Here is a 26,376-nt window from a genome sequence, read left to right on the forward strand (position 1 = left end):
GGGCTGCAGCACTGGGGACAGGGCCGGCAAGCCTCGGGAAGCTCAGGGCTGGGGAGGCGGGGGGGGGGGGAGGCAGCAGTGGGTCATTCCAGGACACCCGTCCTGAGCGAGGCGGGGAAGGAGAAACAGCTGCAGAGAGAAAGAGGCTGTGGCCGGAGAAAAGCAGGTCACGGCCAGCCGGGGATGCCCAGCAGACGCCTGAACAGGGATGGGAGGGGCTCAGGTGCCCGAGAGCACCAGACAGGCAGCCTGGGGACCCCACTCTGCTCCCGAGCCCCGGAGGCCCCTCCGTGTGGCAGGGCGAGCACAGGGCAGGCCACAGAGAACTAGGTACTGGGCGGGGGGGAGACTAGGTACTGGAGTCCAGCCTGGACCGCGGCGGCACCAACACCCTCTCAGACGTCCACTTCTTCCAGGTCTGCGCAGTAACGGGCGGGCGCGTGCGTCTTCCTGGGTCGCAGGCCATCGGACCTCTGACCTGCACTCAGTCACAGACAAGCTCCGTGGAATCTGTTTCTGGGAAGAATTCCACTTTGCACTCTACAACGCGAGTTCAAAGCCCTCCTTCAAAATGAGCTTGGAACCAACACAAAACTGCAGAAAATTCAGGAGCGGCACTCGGAGGGATCGAAGCCGAGGGCGAGGAGGGTGTGACGACGCACTCCACACTCTGCGTCTTTCTCCCCGGGAGGCCACCCACCTAGGGAGAGGCGAGCAGGACCGCCGGCACCCCCGAGGCACACGTCAGGGTCACGAGGCCAAGGAATGGGCCGATGGACAAAAAGAGGTGTTCTTTTTCCTACCGAATGTCTAGGGGCAAGAATACCCTCCCCAGTTCCTGTCCCACCTTTTGACAAAAGCAACAGAATGCCTTTAGGATGCTGCCACACCCCAACCGCAGCACGTGGTCCCCACCCCGGGGCCCCAGGCCAGCCATGGTGGCTACCTGAACCGTCCCACGCAGCTGCACAACTCAGTACTCCCCCCCCACCGCATGTGTGCCAAGGACCCAGTGCCACGGGTGTCCGTGTGACACTCCCACAGCCAGGGCTGGGGCCTCCACGGTGAACGTGGATCGAAGCGTCACACGTTTACAACCGGGGCTCTTGTGCTCGCTGAACTTTTCTGCAGAGACCGGGTGGCTGGAAGCCGTGAACCGTCACCTGTGCGGGCAGCCCGTCCTGCGGTGACACGCAGAATGAAGTCAGCGTGTCCTCGGGCCTTGCCCAGCGGTGGCTGGCGGGAGCTCAAGGCCGCACCGTGGAAAATCAGACACACTTCCACAACCGGGGGCTTCCGCACCATTCCCAAGCAGGAAGCACATGTGGCACGCCACCCAGCTGCTTCCAAGGGAAAGGCCTCCTGCAAGGCCCTGAGGTAGGAGCCCCGCACCTGCCAGCCACCAGGCGCAAAGGACTTCCAGAGCAGGGGGCGGGGGGGAGCTGTGGGAATGCGGGAAGCCCGCCCGGAGCCCGCAAGCGTTGGGATGCCTGGAGCTCGCTTTGAGTCTGGGGGCCAAGTAGGAGAATCTGTCTAAAGAGAGGCCTGTCGTCACTTCTGGAAAGAATGCATGGGTGCAGAGATAAGAATTTCATCTCTTGCAACCACACTCTGTTCGAGGATGATCCAACCGTGGGGAGAGCAGCTGACAGAACTGGTCCCACCTGACTGTGTCGGTGTTTATCATGCACTCTGTGTACTGCCTTTGCACAGACATTTAAAAGTCACTCAAGTGGGAGTTCGTTTAATGTGGTTTGAAAGAAACTGATGATGGTCTCGAGTCCATAACTGCACGGAGAATACGCACAGCCCCCTTCAGGGCCAAATACTAATGCCTCCGGCTCCTTCTGTGTGGAAAGTTCCAGCAGCAAAGGAGCAGGGGTACACACGATGCCACAGGCCGTCCCTCACAGGACAGACTCATCGCAGTGACCTCCTCTTCCCGAATGTTGTGGTGGACAGTCTGCCCTGCCTGTGGATAGACCTCGGACGCCAGGGTGGAGACTGTTAACGCTCCGCATCCACACCCTCGTGGAAGACGAGCAGGCCGGTCTTACGGCCCCTGGGAGGTAGTGAGAGAGGGTCTGGTCTTGACCGTGTGGGAAGGGGAGAGGAGCCGTTGGACATCTGCAGCCACTCGCTCGGAGGCAACGGGGTATTCTTCTAGGCAGAGGAGTCTTGCGTCACATTCGGTAAGCTTACGGGGTGCTGGACAGGCTTGGGCACCCTTTGTCCTCTTACTTAAAGCCTGGTTGGAGGCCTTTTAGAGTGTGTTCTTTCAGGGCCACCTGGGGGGCTCAGGTGGCTAAGTGTCGGACTTCAGCCCAGGTCATGATCTCAGGGGTTTCATGGGTTCAGGCCCACGTCAGGCTCTGCACTGACCACGCAGAGCCTGATTAGGATCCTCTCTCTCTCTCTTTCTCTCTGCCCCTGCCCTGCTCACCCTCTCTCTCCCTCAAAATGAAGAAATAATTTTTTAAAAAACATGTATTCTTTCAGCCATGCAATACGTGGGAACACGCTGGGAGCTAAAATGCCCCATCGAACGAGCTTTGCATTTCTGGTTTCCAGGCTCCCCAGAGGGAAGCCAATCCGTGTAGCGTTAGTTTTATCATGAAAATGTCACTGTGCTGTTTAAATTTTATGTCCAAGACTTAATTTCTTTTACGATTTACCCTCTTAATCAGTACATCTAATGACCCACAACATGTTTATATTACACCAGACTTGTCCTTAAAAGGCAACATAGCCCATAACATTCCTTTTACAGGCTCCCTCGGCTTCTGAGATCCTTTGTTCTCCGACTGCAACTCGCTCCCAGCTGCCACCCGACCGACCCCCGGACAGGACAGGACAGGACATCGGTCGTGGTGGCACCGCTGACCTCCTTCTGCAAGGAATGCGCTGTCCTGGCATCACCTGCAGCTCACTAACTCCACCCAGCCCACCCCCCGCATCCCACTGTTTCTGACATCACCCTCATTCATTCTGCCCATGACCTTGGGCTCTTGGCCAGTCTCCACCAGGGCCAGTCAGTGAGCAGGGGAGGGGTCACCGGGCAGTGGCGGAACCTGAGAGTAAGTGAGTGTGCCCAGGATCAGGTGTCCACACTCTCAGACAAACACAGAAGTGGGCAAATCGGGGGCAGGAGGGGCTGTGGGGACCTAGGACAAGTACACAGAGTAGCAAACACCCCACGTGCCTTTCTCCCCAGGACAATGGCCAACACCTACCTGACCTAGAACCCTGACAGCCTCCCCTCCCCACCTTAAAACTGTGTCTCTAAACCCCTGCCTGCACATTCTGCCACCAGGAGGAGCGTCGCTGACTCCCAAGTCACTAGGGGACTTAGAATCACTCGTCTCTGGGCGCCTGGGTGGTTCAGCTGGTTAAGCAGCCGACTCCTAGTTTTGGCTCAGGTCATGATCTCAACGTTCATGAGTTCGAGCCCCATATCGGGCTCTGTGCTGACAGTGTGGGGCCTGCTTGGGATTCTCTCTCCCTCTCTGCCTCTACCCCCACCTCCAAATACATAAACTTAAAAAAAAAAAAAAAAAAACTAAAAAAGAAAAGAATCACTGGTCTCTGACCATCTTTTACAGTGCACCCCAAATTCTTCGTGACTTTTGACTCTATGTTTTCATGGCTTCTGAGCACCAAAGAATGTGCTTTCCTCTTCAAGATTGGGTAGAAAGCTCTCAGCATTGAATCTCAAAATCAGGCTCCCATATAACTAATCTTCCAGATCAGGACACTGCTGGGGGTGAATGGGAGCTCTATTAATAATTAACAACCATGCCAGGGTCACCGGCGTGGACTGGGCTGGCCCTCTGCACACCTGCTTCTGTGCCTTACATGGCGGACAAGCAGTACAGGGCACGGGCCTTGGAGTGTAACAGCCTTGCACAAACGTGCAGTCCTTCGCCACAGCATGAAGCCACAGCATGGCTTTGTAAGGACACGCTCCATCGTGTTTTCTTAGAAACGCTTCCCCTGTGGGTCAGACGGCCTCTTCTGTGGCCCCCTCACTTTCCCCTTACATCAAGGCTCTGAACTGGGTTCTTGAAGTCATCGCCCAGTTCCACCATCTGCAGACAAACAAATTCTAGGTTCACCTCCAAGATTTCAGCTTTTCTAGCACAGCCTTGACAATCAAGAGAGCCTGGCTTGGTGTTAAGTCCTGTGCAGCAATGGGCACATACCATGCGAGGTATGGCAGGAAAACTGAGGGGCTGAAACGCAGGGGAGTGTTGGATGTTTACACCCAAAGAAATCAGTGGTTCCAGGAAAATGAGATGTGTGCCAAACATCTGATGGAGACAATGAGATCATATGTGCCAAAAATGTCCTCCTTCAGCAGGCTCTCCTGTCACCCTCACAAGTGCCTACATCCTGCCTCCTTCTAAGAGCCAACTCTTTGGGGGATGGTCAAACCTAGCTCTGTTCTGCCAAATTCAAGGGCTTTTTCCATAAGGAAATTTGTGCAATGGATCTTACTATAAAAATCAGCTACCAGGGCACCTGGGGGGCTCAGTCAATTGGGCATCCGACTCTTGATTTTGGCTCAGATCATGCTCCCAGGGTCGTGGGATCGAGCCCCGCGTTGGGCTCCATGCTGAGTGTGGACCCTACTTGGGATTCTCTCTCTCTCTCTCTCTCTCTCTCTCTCCCCCTCTCACTCTCCCTCTCTCTCTCCCTCTGACCCTTCCCTGCCCATACTTTCTCTAAAATAAAATTTAAAAACTCAGCTACCAAAAACATGCCTTTAGACCTGTAATTTGCGGTTTGTATCTCTTCCGGAGTCTGATAAGGGCTCCAGGAACTGCCTCCTTCAAAATGCACCATGCACGGACTCATTAACGTACATATGATTCTGAGGGTTCATGGACACCCGCCCCCAACTGAAGAGAACACCCTGTGGTCTAGACCATTAGTTTTCACTTGTAAGTTGAATTTTTTTTTAAGTTTGATTATATTTTTTCCAGTTTTGAGAGGTCACTGACACACAACATTGTATAAGTTTGAGTCACACAATGTGCTCATCTGAAACACTACAAAATGGTCACTAGATGATTGTTTCTTGAATTTAATCTTTCCAGTGCCTCTAATTTGGGAGTGGGTATCCCAAACCACCTTTTACCCTTAATTTAACTAGAAAGAGAGAGAGGGACCAAAGGTCAGGAAGACCTGTGTGTGGTTCTCTCCATAGGGCTCCAAGCCCCCCGCTGTTACGGTCCCACCTGCCTGGCGCTGCTACAGGACAGAGACAGGAACTCCGTGGGGTTTCCGGTGGGTAAGCAGGTAGGATCAGCAGGCCATCAAAGAGAGGTATCTCCACGTGGAGGGTTAGGAGAAATGCCAAGTATTCAGGGCCATTACCAGCATGGCGATCTCAGGTAGAAGCTAAGACAACACAACTCACATTCACAGGTAGACTCTGCAGTTATGAGAAGTTCCTGAGTGCTGTAACAAATCTCAGTACCCAGCTAGACCTCTTCCCCAGAACTGCTCTTAGAAATACGGTCACTTTCCATCCACTGGTGCTAAATGTTGGATTCCACTCAAAGTCGCCTTATACCAGGGCCTCATCCAGCTTGGGACACACACAGGAGGACCAACCGGATGGGCGGTGAGCCCAGGTCTGGTGATTTTCTGTTACACTCACCACCCAGGGCCACAGTGCACACCTATGCAGATTAGCAAAGTCCCCAATTTTGAAAACCTAAGACCAAAACTGCGTAAAGCTGTTTCATAGAAAGACATCTCTGCTTTGCACATACTCAGGCTACCACAGCCCATGGCTTGCACATGCATCATGGCTCAGAATCTGGGAAGAACAGAGAAAACACTATACAAGCCAGCGACCGCTGCATCTGCCTACGAAGCTATTAATATAAGAAACTCAATCTAATTATTTTGCTTTGCAAGGCAGAGCTTTCAAATTAATACCATATCCTCTCAAATTACACAGTGGCATATCACCCAGGACTAGAACAAGCTGAGTTAACATTTGGAGCTGTCCATCATCTGTCATTCTGGCTTGAGGTCAGAAGCAATTCCGCTCAGATATGGGAACTCAAACTCAGGCAGCATTTTTACATGGTGTTTGGACATAATGGAAACCGGCTGATCTTCCCACCTCTCTCCTCTCTGAGGTTTCATTTAAGAAGAGAATTGCCAACTCAGGGAATTAAGCTCATTAATGATCGGGTCTATAATAACTTCCCACTAAAAACGCTCTGCGACATCATACATTCCATCAGTGATTTTTACATTACAACTTTCCCCTGTATCAATAGCTCTTCCCAGTTGCAAGATGACATAGGATGTGTCCTACCAATTGCCTGGGACAGTTTCCCAACATCTTTTGCCAAGAACTTTGACCCATGTTTTCTTTCTTTAAGCCACTCGATATTTTTACAGAAACAGTCCCTGCGTTTCTGATTCATTATCCCTAACTCACACATTAGATTGGTTTTGCCCAGGAACCGTGGTAAAGGTCCCTACGGCACAATTTCAATTTTTCCCAATAGCATAATCCGCAGAAAAGGGCTCATTGCTAACTGTGACAAGAACCCCTCCAAGTTCAAGGACGTGTTAGGTAGAGAACATCGAGCCCTTCATTTCTCGGTGTTGGTGCACACGGTGGCAGCCTGTCCCATGGGGCTCGCCGTTGGGGGGTGGGATGGAGTGGGATGGGATGCAGTGGGGGTGGGATGGAGTGACCCCTGTCTTTTGGAACTAGAGGTCCTTCGGGAACGTCCCTGTTGATTACAAAATCATCCCTTCTTCTGTCTGTGTCCAACCTCTTCACACAGGATGCTGCCGACTTGGCCACATAGCAATTTTAAGGCAAGGGACAATATTCTTGCACCATTGCTGTTGTGACACATACCACTCTCATCAAAATGCCTGGAAGTCATGAACATTGTAGAAACACATTTGCTCTTTGAAGTCTCCATTCTTACATCTGGTATTTCCACATTTGCTGCCTTTGTCCTCCCTAAATCCGAAGCGTTCTCCCCTGGCTAGTTTTGCATAACTCCCAGGGCGAGAGGAGACCCAGGCTAACTCATTCCCTGCTCTAGAGATATTTTGAAATTCCTAATTTTTTTTATTTAATTTTTTTAAATGCTTATTCATTTTTGAGAGGGAGAGAGAGACAGAGCACGAGCAGGGAAGGGGCAGAGAGAGAGAGAGGGAGGGAGACACAGAATCCGAAGCAGGCTCCAGGCTCTGAGCTGTCAGCGCAGGGCCCAACATGGGGCTCGAACCCACCAACTGTGAGGTATGACTCGAGTTAAAGTTGGACACTTAACTGACTGAGCCACCCAGGTGCCCCCCACCTACCTTCTAAATAAATGGAACAGCCCTGAAGGGTCTGTTAGAGATAATCTACAAAGTAGATAATACTTCCAATAAAGAGCTTTGGTCTTTATATTTACAGCTCTTTTAACAAAGTTGAGTTTCTGAGGCTGAGCCACTCCTAAAAGAGCAAAGAGGAGCATCTTTTAAAGTATTTTCTAGTTCAGTATGATGGAAGGCCCAAACTGTTTGTTTGTATTAATTCCACAAACAATCTTTGAGGGCAACAATTCTCGTCTGTTCTGTTCCACAGCCCAGTACGATACTTACCGCATGAATGAATGCATGAAGGAAGGACCAAAAATCATTACATCAATGTATATAATACATTTAAGTCATGCGCACATGTGTATATACAAACACGTAAACATATATGCGCATACGGAGGAACCAAAGGTACTTAATATACGAAAACCCTGACATCCTCCAAATGACCATTCTACTGTAAAATGTACAAGCAAGACTCATTTCCCGAAGGCCCGTACAGACCTCTGCAGAAAGGCTCTATCAAGATGTATGGGGCTCTCTCCGTCTTAGGCTTTTCAACGGATAAACATCCCCCATGTGTCAGCATGTTTGGATTTTCTTCATATGCTCTCCCAGTCTGTGGCGTCCTGACCCCGACCTTCTGTGAATTCTAAAACGGATCTCGGCAGCAGAGGGTTATGTGGCTGGAAGCCCCAGGTCTGGTGCTCCGCAGACACTGTCTCTCACAGAAACTCGGCCGTTCCTGCAGGATGAGGCCCGGTGATACATGTGATCTCAGCACCGGAGTGGGCCACCTCTTGGATCTGTCTCCACATCTGCACTCGAGCCGAAGCAGCTTGCTGAGCGCCACGACTGGCTGATTCCAGAGGAATTTATCACTAAAAGATAGGGTTGTTGTCTTCAGTGAGACCCATCAACTCTGGACTCAGCGGATGTGCTGGTGGAAAATTACCAGAGTCCCTGACACTTGAGGTGGAGTCTCAGACTCCCAGAGACCACATGCATCTGGGACGTGGAAGAGACAAAGCTCCGAGAACCCTTCATTTCTCAGGCTCAGGATAAGATGCCCTTTCTCATGTGAACAAGGTCAGGCAGAAAGTTCTGGAAAGCGGTTCCCACTTTTGCAGAATACTCTATTAAACCATGCTCTTTTCACACTAACCACGTGCAGGAAGAAACCCCCAGAAGACACCTTCTTCTGAATGGCTCTCAAATACAAACCGTCAGGGCATCTCGCGAGAGTCAGAAACTGCGGTAATATGGCCACTTCCCGTGCGGAATCACTACACTGTTTCCTTTCAATTTGCTCGTGTTGGTTTTATTTTTGTCTTCAAAGCCCAGTTTTCAACCTTGGGTATAGAATTATATCCTTAAAATGATGCAATAAAAACTTATTCAATTAATTGAAATATGTGAATATCATTATAATCCTAATCTACAAATTACCCAGGAATTACCGTACTTTAAGGAACCACGTAGAGGTAAAAGGAAGATATTTTTCAGTCCACATCGTTTATAATCATGAAATAAATGAGAGCTGACGTGTCCGGGACCCGTGATATAAGTTCCTCATTTAGGTGCTTGGAATGTATTATCATGTACGCTATCTTCACAACCATCCTACAAAGGAACAGTACCATCACTCCTACTTTCAAAAGAGAAAACAAAGCACAGAGAGGCTGAGAAGGCTGCCCACGGTCAAACAGCAAGTCAACGGTGAACCCAGAATTCAAACCCATGTGGTCTGGCCCCAGAGTCTATGACTGCACGATGATCTCTCTACAGTTTCAGAACCTATGTGAAAACTCTGGGGGCAAAAAAGAGCACCATGAACATCTTCATTGTTCAGTATAACATCTATTATACCATTATTAAAATTGCTCTTACCTTAACTTGGGCACAGAGCAGAGTACAAAGCATAAGAACTCTTCTAACTGCTGGCATATTTTCCAACCTCTAGTGAGTGTTCAACACACATTTGTGGAACACATTTTGAATGCCAGAAGCAAGATACTGAGTTATGGACCCATTACTTTATGTTAGGTGCCTAAGTGAATTCTTAGCTTTATTTATTTTATTTTCAAGGATGTAAGAAAAAAGGGGGGGGGTGCTTTGATTACAAATCTGCCTTCTGGCCTAAAACAATGCCCAAAGTTAGGGATGTTTTAAATGAATTATCCAGTCAAGGGAAGGACGTGTAAGTCTATCCTATAGACTCACACATAATCACTCTATGAGAGCAGAGAAATTATCTAAGGTCAATAAGAAATTATAAAAAAATGATTAACTATAAATTTTTTTTCAAGTTTTAAGAGCCTGAATTCCAGAATAAAGAAATACAATCTTATTGTGTTCAGCATTTGGAAAAACAAAATCTAATTATTACTAAGGCGCCTGATAGCTGTTTGTTCAGAGTTGTTTGAACCAACCGATAAAACGCATCTGTCGTCAGCATAACATCTATGTGCCAAAATGCTTGTCAAAGACAAGGGATGAGCCAAGAACACTGCCCGCTACACCCTATGGAATAAAAAGCGTCCCCTCCCCAGTTTCTCAGTGAACAGAACTGAGCTTGGACCATGGCTGCACTCTTCTCCAAAATACGTCTGACCCAGAAGCTGAACTACTCATACTGTAGTGGTTCCCCCATCTTCCTGCTTTGGCAAGTTTATCTCAATTTTATAGGCCATTTCCTGACCAAAATTTAGGAGTTATTTTAAACCACTAACCCCAAATGGTCTTTAATATCCAGGAAATAGATTTAGCCGTAATAGGACACGAAACAGAAACTCCTCATGAGGAGGGCAAGCAACAGAGACCCATGGGGGGCGGGGGGGGCCACAGCAAGACACGGCAGTCACGCCCTGGGGGGCCAGCCTCACAACCCACCTGCCTTCTGGCCCGGCCAGCCTGTAAGCAAACAGCCTGTGCACATTCTCAGCAGGTGTGTGTGTGTGTGTGTGTGGGAGAGAGAGAGAGAGAACAGAGCCTGAGAGATGGCAAAAATTCTGACTTAAGGTAGATAATCCTGAGAAGACACATGTCCCGTGTCCTGAGGAGAGGAAGACCACAAGGCACCAGCATCTTCTCAACTCTCATCGGCCGAAACCCCCTCAAATTAACTCTCAAACACAGACACTCCACATATATACTTCTAGAACCTTCTTCCCACTTCTCCCCCTTCAAATGGCACCACAGGGCTAGAACTGGGATTGCCAGTGGCAACAACAACCAATAAGAAGAAAACGAGAATTGTGAGTCATTTTCAATACAACAGTTCAGCTTCTACTTGAGGACAAACTAACGCCCAGAAGAGCAGGTGGATAGCCCACATCCTCAAGCAGCTGGCCCCGTAAGAAAAAGGAATGGACAAGACCCATGGCCTCTGGAACAGCGGCCGCACATCACCTGCTAGAAAGGCAGCTCTCAGGTGCACAACTCACCCCCAAATCAGGGACTCTAGGAGGGGGCCTGGCACCTGTGCTTCACCAAGCCCCGGGAGAATCTGCTGTGAGCACAAGTTCCAGAACTACTGGGCCAGGTGACCTTCAGGGTGCCTTGATGACAGAATTACTTCACTACTTATTCCTCAGTGCTTATTTTTCATTTAACAAAGAGAATGGTGCCCAGCACTATATAAACGCCTGGTAAACATTAACTCATTTAATCTGCATACATGTCCTCTTAGCCAGGCACCAACCATCGCCACCGCCATGGTCCAGGTGAGGAAACATGGGCAGAGAGAGGGAGGGAAGTTGCACAGGGTCCCACAGCTTGGGGACAGGTGCAGCAGGAGGGGAACCAGCACCCCTGAATTTAACAGCAGTGTCCATTGCCCCACGCAGGGCTCCTCTCCGGATGCCTCTGAGACATCGCAATGGTCTTTCCAAGAAGCGGTGTGTGCACAGCCCAAGCCAAGCGTCCCAGAGAATGACACATTGCTTCTGCCTGGCTCACTGAGTCCCTGGAATTGAGCTGACCCCTTCATAGACCATTACTTCTACTTAAGACATAAAGTCAGATCAAGTATTTTCCAAATGGACATGACAGAAAATGGGCCACGTGATAGGTCCCATGACCTTTCTCTTCCTCATAAAACCTTGCATGTTAGAGGTGTAAAAAGACAGCGATGTTACCTTCACTCAAGTCTTTCTCCAGGAATGGTCTGGACTTGGTAAGTAAGTTTCACACAACTCGGTAATAACTCTGTGACATTCAAGTGTTACTGTATTCTTTTAAAAAAAAAATTCTAAAACGTGACTTGAAAAATTAATGCTTCTTAGGAAAAGGAGTTGCCTGCATTTTAAAATGACATTTTAGGGCTGACGCTCTTGGATGATGTAGGAATAAATACTCCTGTGCTGACTGGTTGCTTGAAAGGATCCTTGTGGGGTTTTAGAATAAACTGTGATTGTTTCTTTGTATTATAAAATAATACGCTTACTTTATAAAAAATACTGTTGGAGACATAGCCCCCAATCTTCCACTGGTAGATACATTATACAGTTACATATGTATGTATAAGTATCCATTAACACTTCCTTATCAGAAACAAAGGAATAGACCAATATAGTTATCCTCTGTTTATCTGTAACATCCTGAGGCCTGCCAAATGCCCACGTGCTAGCTGACATATGTCAGGGAAGATTCACCTGTCCTAAGTAAAGGCACCCCCGTGGCCTGCCACCCACCTCTCTGAACCTCTTCCCATCACCAAGTGTGAGCGGCTGCCGTGAAAACTTGTGCCAACAGCTCTGGAGGCATTCTGAGTTACAACTAGAAAGCCCTGGGTTCTGTTCTCCGTGGAGGAATATGTTGATTTTCTAAAGCAAACACTCAATAAAACTTTTAACATCTTTAACGAAACGTCAGACACAGGAATACTAGGTCTCCAAAATATTCTGCTGGGTTTGCACAACATTTATTTTAAGTGGCTAGACTCTCTCTGAGAGAGGGTACAAACAGTTCCTCCGACCGTCAGTACATGTGGAAAGCAATGGACTCCCATTACGGCTTCACCCAGACCAAGCCACAACCTGCTGTTATCGGACCCAGAAAGAAATGCCCACAGGCCACTGAGCTATGTATTCAGTAACGAACAAAGTCATTCCCAAACTCTGAACAAAGTACTGATTCTAAGAGCAGTAGAAGATGAGGGGGTTCAAGAATTGTCCTTCATCAGCAGGAGGTGAAACCAACGCCACACGGCGCATGGACTATTCCTTTAATGTCCCATTGGGTGCTTTCGTTTGTCTTGTGCTTCACCACAAATCCCAGCAAGACTCACAACTCAGGTGACATGAAACGTTCTTATAGTGAGCAGATGAAAAATCAAAGATGGCAAAGCGAGGAATGTCACTAAACCACGGAATGAACTATTTACGTCAAGAGTTCAGCACTGTGTATATTTCCAAGTCGTGTTTAGTCTATGGTGCAGTAACTACTCCAAATTCCAAATGAAGAGGAAACACCTTTGTTTGGCACTGATTTTATTCCCGTTCCCCGACACCGCCACAGAGATGAAACACCACTCCCATGTGCCAGCCTGGGGTCCCAGCGGGGTGGAGAGTTGAATGCGACCCACAAACATTAGCACCGATGACAAGAGCTCAGTGATTTCCCTCCATGGGTCAGGCGCTCCTCGCGTAGTGGGGGTGTTTTCAAAAGAAGCCGTGTCCTACAGTGTCTCGGAATTGTCAGGGGCGTCAGACTAACACACATAAGACGATGAGATCCTAGCCACGCGGCAGTGATAACACCCCACATTTCTTGAGTTCTGACCTGCTTTGAGGGCACAACTGCACTGGGCAATGGGAAGGTTCCCACGGACGTCGTATTACTAGAGTAGGGACCTGAGGCTCAAAGCGATTACATCATCCCATGGAACACAGAGACTGGTCCTTTGTGACAATTACCCAACCTCTAGGTTGGGGAGTCATGAAGAAGAAGGCCACATAAATTCCACGGATCCGGGCTGCGGAGGGCACGCAAACCCAATCCAAATTAAAGTGGCAATGAGACACCATGAGACACACTTACTATGGAGAATGGCCAAAACCCAACACCGACAACGCCGAGTGCTGAGGAGGGTGTGGTGGACACACAGGAACTCTCGTTCATAATGATAACGGTGGGGACGCACAGCCACCTTGGAACACAGCATGGTGGGCACCCATAGCTAAGCATGCTTCTGCCATACTACCCAGCAATCACATGCCCAGGGGTTTACCCAAAGGAGGCGAGAACTTACGTCCACACAAAAACCTGCACTTGGATGTTCACGGCACCTTTATTCATAATCGCCAAAACCTGGAAGCAACCAAGATACCCCTCAGTAGGTGATGGATGAATAAACAGCTGTGCGTCCAGAAGGTGGACTCTTACTCAGTGCTAAAAACACAGTAGTTATGAAATCATGAAAAGACGCAGAGGAACCTGAAAGGCGTATCCCCGAGGGAAAGAAGCCAGTGTGAAAAGGCTACGTTCTATATGACATTCTGGAAAAGGTAGAACTATAGAGACAATAAAAGGATCAGTGGTTGCCAGGAGGGTGGGGGAAGGGAAGGATTAGCAGAGTTGCCCAGGGGATCTTGAGGGCAGTGAAAATGCTTGGTGTGATATTCAGTGACGGCGTCATGTCACTGCACATCTGTCCAAACCCACAGAACGCACAACACCAAGGGTGACCCTCACGTAAACCAGACACTCTGGGTCTGGGTGACGATGATGCGTCACCATAGGCTCATCCATTGGGACAAACGGAGCGCTCTGGCGGGCGATGTTGATAATGGGGCAGGCTGTGCTCAAGTGGGGGGTGAGGGGGTGTGGGGGGCATTGTCTGCACCTTCCTGTCAGCCTAAAGCTGCTCTATAAAAAATAAAGTCTTTATTAAAAAACAAACACAAACCACCCAGCTGAAAAGAAGGGAAGGTTTGGTTAGACAGCAGGTAGCCACTGTCAGGGGAATCACGTGGTCCTAAGCGGGATCTCTGAATACCGTTAGCCTCATGACAACATGACAAATGGACAGAACCTGTGGCCGCAACGAGGCGCGGGAACCAGAGGGCTTTGTGGCCACCCGGCCCAAGGTGCACAGACTGGAAGGGGGCCATGGCCATGGGAGGAGAAAGCAGGCAGGGACAGTGAAGCCCCTAGAACTAAGACAATGCAGCCTTGGGGACTGAGTGACGCGGAGGTGGGAAAGCAGAGAGGGCGAGGCCTCGGGGTGAAGCCACTGTGTCCAAGCTGAGTGTCAGGAGCCACGGGGACATCAATGACCAAAAGACCACAGTCGGGATGGGCAGGCGGTCCGGGGTGGGTAAAAAGCAGCAAGTTCGGTTCTGAACACTCTCACTGAGTCTGAGACCAGAGCCAAGGTGACCTGTCCCACAGGAACATGAAGACCCAAGACTGGAAATCAAGAGAAAAGCCTGGAGCCCCCTTCAGGGAATGATGAGGAATCCTTCCAGATCTCCCCAGCGAGAGAGGAGATAGCACGGGGAAGACAGAGGAGCCAGCTGAGCAGACCCCACGGCACAGCCACGCTGAAGGCCTGGGGACAGGCAGAAGGGAGACGCAGAAGAAAACTAGAAGAGACCCATGTCACTGGACTGGGACCAGGAGAACAATGGAGGGAAACAAAGGCTGGAAGCAGCTCACCAGCTGCCGGACGAGAAAAATATTAACCCCAGTCATTCTTACGGGGTTCAACTCCTCAAAAGAAATTAACCATTGAAACGTGTTCTGGTTTATATCCTCTTTCATTGTACACGTCAGAATGGTAGGAATATTCTTTTGTATTGTTTTACAGTTGACATTTTTTAGTGGTTGTTTAATAATAGCAGGAAGAACAATCCCCTAATGATATTATTTTAGGCATTCTATTGTTGCTTTTGCTTACTCCACCTCAAGAATTCAAAATACCAAATGTGCTGGAGAGGCATTTTAATGAGGTTAATCCTTTCTAAATTTCTGGAACAAATGTTATAACAAACATTGTATATACTTCTGCAAAACAAGCGTTGTAACTTATTCCAGTCTCGATGCCCTCCGGATTTCTAAAAGGGTTTGTCTTAGAGCCTCGCTTGTGGGTTCGACTGGTCTGCAAAACCTTTACCAGCTCTTAACCAAATAACTGAACTGGTAAAGTTATGACCATCCCTACCAGTCCCAAGACATTTGCCAACAGTCTTGTTAATGAATAATGCAGGGTTTTGTGAATTCCCTCATGTCCTTGCCCAAGTGAGGGTAGGTTTTCTGGGTCAGTTCCTAAAGGCACTCCAGTCTAGAATCAGCCATCCATGCGGCAACTTTCCAAACATCCTGATGGGCCTGCAGCCTCAGGAGAGGGGACACCACCAATCTCAGGGCCACTGGTGGGAGCTGGGAACTTCTCACCTCTGTTCTCCGAGACCTCGTCCCTCAGTGTCTCTACCCTTCCGGGAGGAAAGTTCAGCTACCACGTTAATAACAGAGGCAATGACATGTTGGTATCTCACAGGAGGGAGCCTTAGGGTCATTTTTAAATGCAAACCCCTGGAGGTATACGAAAGAACAGGTGAGTAGATTTATCCCCCCTTATGAGTATAATGTACCGTAACAACTCATAAAAATAATACACTGAGCTTATACTTCTATTTTCCCCTCTGATTTGGAGGTGGGATGTCCTCAGGGAAGTTTCCCTGAGTTCTCCAGAGCTGGTTAGAGGCTCTCCCGGCCCTCGATTTACCTTGACTGCAGCACTGACCAGCCTGAGTGGTGTTGACCTGCTGCTCAGCACTTCTTGCCGAACCGCAAGCTTCCAGAGGCGGGGTGGGTCCCCCTCACTGTGGCCCGGCCATCACCAGGCAGAGCGCAGGGCATGAAGAAGGGCCCAGGGCACATGTGCGGAACAAAGGAAGGGAAGGAGGGGTCCCTGGGAGAAGGGGCAAGTCTGCCAGGGCCGGAGACGGAGGGTGAATGAGTCCTCCAAATTCATTTGCTTAATCAAAGCAGATAAAATTGAAGATTGTCTCGTCCCTAAACCACACTGGCTCTTTGCGTATGTGATTAATCGACACCACTAATAAATCTGTGAGGGTCCACCCTTACACACTCACAATGCACACACACTCTTCCTGCCGGTTGTTACCTAGTTGTCGCACACACCTTCCTTCTGATCAAGTCTATACGTTAAGAACACGATGGTTTGGATCATGTCTTCACCAATGGCACTCCTGAAATATTGGGCTGCTGGTGGTGTCGCTGTCATTGGGTCTAAATTGGAAATCAGCCTTCTCGTTTAAATTACATTTGCAGCAGAACACAGTCCATACTCACAAGGGAACTAACTCTCACTTCATTGCAGTTCCGGGTCACTGAGTCCCAGGAGAGTGAGAGAGGGCCTAACGGTGCCAACACCACTGGGCAGGCATCACCACACACATAGGAAAGTGCACATTTCTGATCCTGAGAAATAATCTCTGTTAAGGGGTGTCCCTGGGACCAGTGAGGGAGGAGTCTGAAGGCCGCGTGTGGTGGGGACACCTCCCTTCCGTCTGACTGCTTAACTAAGAACAGAGGGCACTCACGGCCATAACACGAGGGGCACAGTTTTGTCTCAGGCTTGCACCCTATTCCTCCTTTCCTGTCTCAGAAAGAAAAGCTGTGCAGGAGAGTCGGGGCAGATTCGGCTTGGGGAAAAGTCACTGGCTGATAAAACCCATCTACTAGTAGATGAACAACAGGCCTCGGCAGATATGGTCAAATATAAAATCAAATAGCCTTTCATATGGGGAGTGGGGAGTGCACTTCTCGCCCAGCATAGGAGGTAATGTTGGGACAGGTACAAATGCAGGTAAAAGTGTGACTCAGACACTCTTTCAAAGGCACAGGTGACCCAAGAATCATTCGTGTTGGCTTCTGAGTTCGGATTTGATTGACTTACAGCATCTTTGCATTCAAAGGTACTTTTCAATGTATTTTGATTGGATGAATATTGAAGTCATTTCAACTTTTTGGTAACTCTGCAAAGAAGTAAGCAAAAAATGTTCTTGATGGCATGAAGAGTGAAACAATTTTAAAATTAGACAAATTATTACTTTTGGATTTTTGTGTACATCCATAACTCATATCCATGTATCTCTAATTAAGCAAGGAAAAATGAAGTACAATGATAATGCCTGGTAAGTCAACTGGTGATTGACCAGACAGTGTCCATTCACACGCCAGATATCCTAAGATAGTATGTGATACCTTGAGGCTTAGAGCCAAGCCAGTGGAAAGGAATGTGCTTGGGCCTAAGAGAATAATTAAAGGGAAGTGAAAGCATCCCAAACTCAAGAGCAATGGGTTTGGTTTCCCAGGCAGGAACAGGGGTCCCTGTAAGTGAGTGGCTCATCCTTTAAAGTCCTGGCTGTTTGAAAAGCTAGCTCTGACAATTAGCTCTGCTTTGCTAAGATTTTCAATTAGACACTCTAAGTCAGAGATTCGTAGCTCCAAATTAGAGAACTTTCTCTCATTTGTTTGCCACCGAGTTTAGCAATCTCTCCTTGCAAGTCATAAATCTTTTGGTCAATATTTCTGCACCCAAATAACGTGTTCTAGAGACTCCTCTTTTGAAAGTATTTTGTCATCATTACTGAAGAGCGTTTAAACCGAGCATGGAGCTTGGCTCGACTCTGGGGCTGGGAGAAATCGTCTGCAGTTAATTGCTGCTGTGATCACCAGCCTTTTCAACACCGATGAAGGAGCAGCCAGTAAAGGGTCAGGTCTGGGATGATGAGGCATGTGTGCGAACTACCGGCTTCTCCTGGCACCTAACAGTTAATACATTTTACACCCAGTGAAGAGTGAAGCGGGGCTGGTGGCAATCAATCCTCCAGAAGAGAAGTAAACACAAACAAACAAACAAAACGTAAGAGCAAGATTAGGATCTGAAACAGTGAGACAGTAAGTGGGAAAAGTGGCAAGTAGCAAAATAATTTTAAATGGGGGGGGGGGGGCGTGCAAACTGGGCCAAGAAGCCACACTCTCCCGGGGTTTTGTCTACAAGGCTCCCCCACTGGGTAACGGGCGGACGTCTTTATTCTGTCTGAGGGGAAGGGAAAAAAAGGAAAGAACAGTACATCAAGGACCCACCGGGGCTGGGAGCCTTTACTCCAGCAAGCCGAGCTCCCAGATCCTTTCCGGGCAAACACACAGCGGAGGAAATGAAAACGAGGAAAACAATTTGTGCTTAGAACACTAAGATGTAGTTTCGCTTTGCTTTCACTCCCAGATATAACGTGGTTGTAGCTGTTCAACGTATACAATAACAGGCAAGGGGTCCTAACTTTTCAAGCCGCGCCGCACAGGAGCCCCACTGGTGCTCTGGCCGGTCCTCCCGCAACAGCACAGTCGTGGGAAAGCAAAGATACAGCTGTTTCCAGGCAAACGGCCCAGAACTGTTCAGCATCAACCAGCAGAGTCGCCCAAGAACGGGAGAAACACGCCCAAAGCGACTCCCGGGCGCAAGTGTGGGGCTGTGAGCGGCGTGGGCGCGCGTGCCCTGCCCACCGGGCCGCGGCCCACCCGGGGGCGCCCGGGGCAGGTGAGGGCGCCGGGCCGCCGAGGCCCCCCGCGCTGCGAGTTCAAATCCCGCGGAGTCCCGGGCACGGGGCGCACCCCGCTCGGCTGCGCTCGCCCGGGGCGCCGGGGACTCGTCCACCTCGCCCCCACCCAGCCCACAACAAAGGAGGCTCCCTAACGGATGCGCCAGCGCAGCCCACCGGGAGTCACCGGCGGGGACCGGCTCGGAGAGGGCACCCGGCCGTGCCCCCGCGCGACCTCCCCCCCACACCCCCGGAGGGGCGGGCGGCTCGGTCCGGGGACAAAGGGGCCGCGCGGGGCGCGACGCCGGGGCGCGGGGCGCGACGCAGGGGGCGCGGGGCCGGCCGGGGACTCACCTTCGCAGCGGCCCGGCTGCGCTCCTCGTGGAGCAGGAGGGCGGCGGGCAGCAGCAGCAGCCAGACGCCGAGCCGGGGCCCCATGGTGGCGCGCCCGGGGCGGCGGGTGGCGGCGGGGGCCGGCGCTCGGGGGCCGCGGCGGGCGGAGGGCGGCGGGCGGCGGGCTCGCGGAGGGCCGGGGCGCGGGCGCTGCGCACCGTCTGGGGCGCGGCGGCTCGCGGCGCAGACCTGAGCGCGGCCCGGCGAGCTCCTCAATTTGTTGGCGCTGCCCCCTCCCCTCGGCGGCGCGCGGGCGGCGTCTCAAAGGGGAGGACCCTGCGGCGCGGGTAAGAGGCGGCGGGAGCGCGCGGCCGAGGGATTGTGGCCGCCGCGCGCCGGGACGCCAGGGCTCTGCGCTCCGCACCCTCCGGCGGCCGCCCCGCGACCCCGCGCCCCCCGCCCCCGCGCTCGCCCACCGGGCGGAGGACCGAGGACCCGGGCGGGCACCGGGGACCCGCCAGGGCCACCGCACCGCCTGCGCTCCCGCCCCGGCGGATGCGCGCGGACGGCCGCCGGCGCCGGGCGCGAGGTGAGGGCGGCCCCGGGGACAACGAGCCGCGGGCCGGGGGCTGGGACTCGGGGCGCCCGCAGCAGACGGGGGCCGTGCGCGCTTCTGCTGGGGAGGAGGGGGGGGGGCGCCGGGCGGCCTCAGCGAAGTAGCGCCGAGCGGGGCCTAAGTGGAGGGCTCCCCCTTCTTGCGTCTGGTCTCGGGGCCGCTCTCTGTCACCCCTACAGGGGCGCGGGGGCGCGCCCAGCTTTCCCGCGGCTGGGGGCCGGGGGCCCGGGATGCTCCCACCCCAGCCCCTGCTGAGGCCGCTTTGTCTCTCGCCCTCCAGGCTAGGAGGGACCGAGCGGCGCCCGGGGAGGCCGGATCGGAAGCATGGACCGTCACCAGTGCTCGGCGTCCAGCCCTGCCCTGCGGCGGTAAGCCACCTTCGGCCGCGTCCCCGTGGGTCCTGCGCGCGGGGGGCCTTGCGGGTGACCCGGGGATTGCCCAGCCGAGCCGGCGCGCTCATGGCGCTCCCTCTCCCTCCCTCTCTCTCCCTCCAGGTGGCTGCTGCTGGGGGCTGTGACAGTGGGGATCCTGGCCCAGAGCGTCCTGGCGGTAAGTCCTGGGTCCCGTTCACGGGCTCTGATTCGCTGGCAAGAGTGTGGCAGGGACACAGAGTGGCCTCAGCACAAGGCAGTTCATGGGTGCTCACCTGAGTGTGTGTGTGTGTGTGTGTGTGTGTGTACGTGTGTGTGCGTACACGTGCGCGTGCGGCCATGACCCAGCCCAGGTTCCCAGAGAGCTGGCCTTCCCCAGAGAACTCCTCAAGTTTGCCTTCCCTTGGGGTCCCCACTTCTGTCGTGTGGGTTACAGGCGGGGGCCGCCCACGAAAGCCAGTAATTTAAAACGTAGCCTGCGGCATCCTCTCCTAAGCTTGAGCAAAACTCTGGCTTCTAGAGGGAAGGCTGTCAGTCATGTGGTGTGGGAGGCACCGGGGTACCCAGGAGAAACGTGTTTGTGGCCTTGGGAAGCTGGTGTCTGGGTACCATCCTTGGGGGAGGGTCTTCTCCTGCCTTTAAATGAGAGGCTTTGGGGGAATGGGCGGGGCGAGGGGCGAGCAGGACCAGAGTGTATCTGTTGTAACCCATGTGGGTGCAAAGTGGCAGAAACCCTGCGTTTTCTCCCCGGTCCGAGTCTGGCCCTGGAACAGCAGGGCTGGGAGGCGTTCAGGTGCATTTAGAGCTGCCTTGCCGGCCCTGGCACTGCACTTGTGATTGCAGATGGGATTTTGTAAGTTGGGTTTAAGTAGTTGGAGCCACTCTTCACCAAACTTGACAGAACGTGGGTCATTGGCAGTCTCTTCCGTTGTGGACACAGATGTTCCAACTGGGACTAGAATCCCAGGGAACACACTGTATCCCCTCCCCACCCTCGGCGCACTCTGATAGAATTCCTGACTTCCCAGGTGACTGTGGCAGGCTCCCTGTGTGGGCAGGGTGCACACACAGGACCCTGGGAAGCTGCCTTCGTGGTTTGGTTGAAATTCTGTTATTTTCATCATTCTGTCCTCACGTAAAACAAACAAGGCTTTTAAAGGCAGTGAGCGATTTCTGATGCTGTGTCTCCCTCTCTCTCTCTGCCCCTCCCCCGTTCATGCTCTGTCTCTCTCTGTCCCAAAAATAAATAAAAAACGTTGGGAAAAAAAATAAAATAAAATAAAGGCAGTGAGCGAAAAAGTGCTACTCCAGCTTGGAAAGAAACTTTAGCTCTACTTTTCTGCTTTCTCCAGTTCAGGACCCGGCCTGGGAAGTCCATAGACTTTCACCAGAACGTTCCAGGCCAAAGTTTTCTTAAAGCTCAAGTCTGTCTCTTTGTCGTCTCCACGTGTCCTGGTTGAGGAAGGTGAAAGCCTAGGTGCTGGAACCGTTGACTCTTATGGTCCTTAGGCACACATGACAGGTAGGACTTGGCCCAGAGTCACGAGTCAGAGTGGGAGACACACTCTGTGAGAAGGAGGAGGACCTAGAAAGGCCACGCTGAATTGTGCTGAGAGCGTGTGCCCTGGTGTGCTGTCTCCACACCCCTTGGCCCTAAAACCACTTTTGTAATACCCTGGTTTTCTTCCTGGGGATGGTGGAAGTCTCATGAGTCTCAGGTGGGACTGATCCTAACACTGGTAAGGGCTTCATGGCAGAAGACTGGACTCATAAACGGTGCTCTCCCCTGGTCCCGCAGATCCTGGGCCCCAGTTTCCAGACTTAGAATGGGAAGAGAGCCTCCCTTGCCTGTTACAGAGGCGGGCGCCGGCCCCTGTGCCTTCCTCCAAAACCGCTTAGATGCGGCCCGTTCCCCTGAGCATCTGCCCTCTGACTCACGATGGGACTGAGAGCGTTCACTGTCTGGCCATGCTTCCCAGAGCATGGACCTTGGACCCCTCCGCCCTCCTGGGCAGACTGGTTCGCTCCCAGTCTAGGTCTTCTGGTCAGGCTTTCTGGGATGGAGCCTGGAGGTGCATTCTACTTGACGCCCAAGTTTGGAACCACTGAATTAGAGTGTTGGGTAGGGAGGCGGTTGGAGTCACTTGCCATTTTGAGTCGTTTTACTAGAGGCTTATGGATGTATGTATACAGTCTTCAACGGATAGGCAGTTTGTTGTATTCAACATCGGCCCTTCTACTTATTAACTTCTTATTGACCTCTGGCTTTAGTAGGTAATACCTTGGTTCTTAACGATATCCATTAAGAACTCGGTCTTCTTTGTGGCAAGTTTATCTCCTCCCCTGTTTGTCTACTAGGCTCCAGAACCCCTGCCTCATTGCCCATTTGAGCCAAGGACTCTTCCCCGGGGTAGGTCAGGTCAGAAAAAAAGGGGCTGCTCTTTTAGCTGGAAGAGCTTTGTAGCAGAAGCAGCTGAAAACAGTTACAGAAGAGAGTAGACAGTTATTTATATGGGCCTACTTGTGGGCCTTCTCCACATGTCTTGGTCCACAGGCCTCATGGGAAACACACTGCGTCTACCTGAGTAGGTAACTATTATTACCTCCAATTTACAGATGAGAAAACAGAGGCACAATGTGTTTAGACAGCTTGCTCAAGGTCTCTCTCTTTGTCAGTGCCAATGTGGGGTTGGAACCCAGACACCTGCCCCACTAAGTGACCCGGGATCAGACTGTAAGTCAGTGGTGGGAACACTCCTGAGTTTCAGGATTTGAGTCTTCTGCTTTCTCTTTGCTCTTGACCGTGACTGAGAGTAAAGCCCACACACTGGTTTCTGGAAAGGGAAATATCACTCCTCGTCCCCTGCTGCTTTGCTCGAAAGAGCGGGAGCCCAGAGCTAAGGCTGTCGGGCGAATGGACCCCAAAGCAGCAGGCTGGAGCTTGGCATGGGGCAAGTGCATGAGGCATGTGCCGGGCTCCTGGGAGGGAAGGTTCCTGAGGTGGGGCCTTGTAGAGACTTGAAAGCCCTCTGCAGCCCATGCTGAGCTGGTGCTGAGTTGTTACTTATCTCGAGAGATGGGGCAGCAGCCTTGAAGATCTAAGAGCCCGTCTGGTGTGATTCTGGGATGAAGAGAATTCCAGAGAACAAAGGCCTTCCCTGAGATCAAATATGCCGTGGGCCGGGCTGACCCTGCGACCTCGGCTGGGGAGACTGGCTGCACACTGTAGATTCTCCCAGGTATTAGGGTGCAGCCAGGGGGGCCTGGTGGTGCAGGTGCTGTGCCCACCCCAGGAAGTGCTGGGCTCCACACTGTCTTCAGCACCAGCTTCAACCTCCAGGCCCCTTCCAGGGCTCCAAGCCCTGGAAAATTCATGGGATGCTTCTGCATGCAGCCATACCTTTCTCTCCCCCTCGCAAAAAAAAAAAAAAAAAAAAAAAGCAATGTATTCTGAGGTTTTCTCCTCTCCCTTGGCTTGTCGGTAAGCTATAAAGAATGTGTGATCCTGAGATGCCTCCAGTGTGCGACACAGGAATCCAGGAGAGCGCTTCTTTCCCACAATTCCCTAGAGCACTAGTCCCATTGTTGGAAATCTGGGCCCCTAAGAAGAAGGGAAATATCACAGGGTTCCTCCTCTGTTTGTGGAAAAACAAGCAGGAAGCATGGATCCAGCTCTCTGGAGGCCAGGAAAGCAGACCTCCCTGGGTGGCCGGTATGACTTGGCCACAGTCAGTGACAGGAGGAATTTGTCATAGTGTCGTAGAACTAAAATCGGCTGCAAAGGACAGACACAGGGACACAGCCCTCGCACTGCCTCACTGTGGGATGTTTGGAGCCAGAGAGAGGGAGAAAGTGAAAAGTTCTCAAGTAGAAAACAAAGACTTTGCTAAAATGGAAAACACAGAAAGGATGGTCTTTTTGGAGAAAGGATTAAAAAACAATGGGTGACAAGCTTCAACTAAATAGAGAATGTGAGGGGCGCCTGGGTGGCGCAGTCGGTTAAGCGTCCGACTTCAGCCAGGTCACGATCTCGCGGTCCGTGAGTTCGAGCCCCGCGTCGGGCTCTGGGCTGATGGCTCGGAGCCTGGAGCCTGTTTCCGATTCTGTGTCTCCCTCTCTCTCTGCCCCTCCCCTGTTCATGCTCTGTCTCTCTCTGTCCCAAAAATAAATAAAAAACGTTGAAAAAAAAATTAAAAAAAAATAAATAGAGAATGTGAGGGAAGTTGGGGCTGTCTTGACTCACAAGGTGGTTTTAGAGTGTCTGTTCTTTTACTTCGAGAAAGAATATTTATCTCTGATGAGGAAGCTTTAGTGAAAGGTCTGTAGCCGCGTCTTGCTATATCTGCTGGGGTCGGTGGTCGTCATCACTGCCGCTAAAGGCCGATTTGGCTTGCAAACCAGGCAGTCTGTGCCGTGGCTGGTGGCCCCCGGAAACCACTGACGACACAGGAGTCTTGGGGGCACGGAGCCCCCACCCCCGCCTGGCTACTAACTGGTTGTTTGCCCCCAGAACAAGTCACCTGACACCTTGGTTCTGGGGCGTGGGGAAGGCGAGGAGTCGTGTTGCAGGGTGCCAGTGCTGGGGCGCTCCAGTGTCCACACCCAGTGCAGACCCTCCCCTGTGTGCTGAGCTGGCTCCCACCCTTCCCAGCTGCAACCCTGCCACGGGAATGCTTTTCCAGGTACGCACGTACACTGTTCCAGAATGTGACTTAAAAATAAATATGTTGGGGGCACCTGGGTGGCTCAGTTGGTTGAGCGTCTGACTTCAGCTCAGGTCATGATCTCGCGGTCCGTGAGTTCGAGCCCCGTGTCGGGCTCTGTGCAGACAGCTCAGAGCCTAGAGTCTATTTCAGATTCTGTGTCTCCCTCTCTCTCTGCCCCTCCCCTGCTCATGCTCTGTCTCTGAGTTCGAGCCCCGTGTCGGGCTCTGTGCAGACAGCTCAGAGCCTAGAGTCTATTTCAGATTCTGTGTCTTCCTCTCTCTCTGCCCCTCCCCTGCTCATGCTCTGTCTCTCTCTCTCTGTCTCAGAAATTAATAAATGTTAAAAAACTTTTAAATAAATAAATAAATAAATAAATATGCTGAGGCACCTGGGTGGCTCAGTCGGTAAAGCATCTGACTTCAGCTCAGGTCATGATCTCACAGTTTGTGGGTTCGAGCCCCACGTCGGGCTCTGTGACATCTCGGAACCTGGAGCCTGCTTCAAATTCTGTGTCTCCCTCTCTCTCTGCCCCTCCTCTGCTTGCACGCGTGCGCTCTCTCTCTCTCTCTCTCAAAAATAAATAAAAGCATTAAAAAATTAAAAAAAATAAACATACTGCATTAGGCTTTTTATCTTCAGGGCCTGAGAAGCCTCTGGAATTGAGTGAATGGTACTTAATCAGCTGAGATGAAAGCAGGCAGGTTTTTGGTGGTTACCTTTTGCCCTGGTAGCTGAACCCTCAGTTAGTAAGACTCTTTCGCGTCAGATAAAGGCCTAAGTGACTCACTAACCATGATGTCAGTGGCTTCTAACACTGAATGAATGAATGAAAAAGGGGATGTCTAGTCTTAGGAGGGCCCCACAAGTTTCTCCAGTCCCGTCCACAGGGTCAGGAGCGCACTTCAAAGGAAGCCCAAATCCCAGCAGCATCCCTGCAAGCTCAGCCCCACCCACTGGCTCTGGCCTCCTTGTGCTGGGTGCACCCCCCCCCCCCATCTCCCAGCGCTCGGCCGGGCTCCTGGTGCACACAGCGGGCTCTGATGCTGTGAGGGAGGCTGCCTTTCCAAGCAACGGGTTCTTTTGTAAATAGACTCCCCTAAGTTCAGTGTGGTATCCTGGATTGGATCTTGGAAGAGAGAAAGAACGTTAGTGGAAAAAACTGGCAAAAGCCTGGTAGAGTCTGTAGTTTATCAACGCACTCAACGTTAATGTCTCGTTTTGGCAAAACGCACCGAGGTTATCGAAGATGCTGACGTAGCATCATCATTCTTGATGGAGGGTGTGCAGGGACCCTCTGCACTGTCTGTGCACCTTTTCCGCAGATCTAAATATTTCCAAGTCAACACCTGCTCTCAGAAGCCACGGGGCAGCCTCCTTGGGCGGGCACACGCCAGGCGGACGAGAGGAAGCTGAGAAGCAGCAGGTCT

General features: G+C 51.5%; 2 protein-coding genes across 3 annotated transcripts in view; one reads left to right on the forward strand and one right to left on the reverse strand.

Moving 5' to 3' along the window:
- COL4A1 (collagen type IV alpha 1 chain) overlaps positions 1 to 19,376 on the reverse strand; it is a 153,859-nt gene extending 134,483 nt beyond the window's left edge. Inside the window, exon 1 of the mRNA XM_042980109.1 lies at positions 19,278 to 19,376. Within this exon, the coding sequence (XP_042836043.1) occupies positions 19,278 to 19,361 (84 nt within the window). The 5' untranslated portion in view covers positions 19,362 to 19,376. The remainder of the gene's footprint in view (positions 1 to 19,277) is intronic.
- A 211-nt stretch (positions 19,377 to 19,587) lies between these two features.
- The window catches only part of COL4A2 (collagen type IV alpha 2 chain), a 173,947-nt gene continuing 167,158 nt past the window's right edge, over positions 19,588 to 26,376 (forward strand). Inside the window, exons 1-3 of one of the 2 annotated variants that reach the window (XM_042980099.1) lie at positions 19,588 to 19,603; positions 20,153 to 20,240; positions 20,367 to 20,421. In XM_042980099.1, coding sequence (XP_042836033.1) covers positions 20,197 to 20,240; positions 20,367 to 20,421 — 99 coding nt within the window. In that variant the 5' untranslated portion in view covers positions 19,588 to 19,603; positions 20,153 to 20,196. Of the gene's footprint in view, positions 19,604 to 19,739; positions 19,846 to 20,152; positions 20,241 to 20,366; positions 20,422 to 26,376 lie in introns of those variants that run through there. The other variant, XM_042980091.1, reaches the window with a different exon arrangement.

The sequence above is a fragment of the Panthera tigris genome, chromosome A1, assembly GCF_018350195.1.
Source record: "Panthera tigris isolate Pti1 chromosome A1, P.tigris_Pti1_mat1.1, whole genome shotgun sequence".
Lineage (NCBI taxonomy): Eukaryota > Metazoa > Chordata > Mammalia > Carnivora > Felidae > Panthera > Panthera tigris.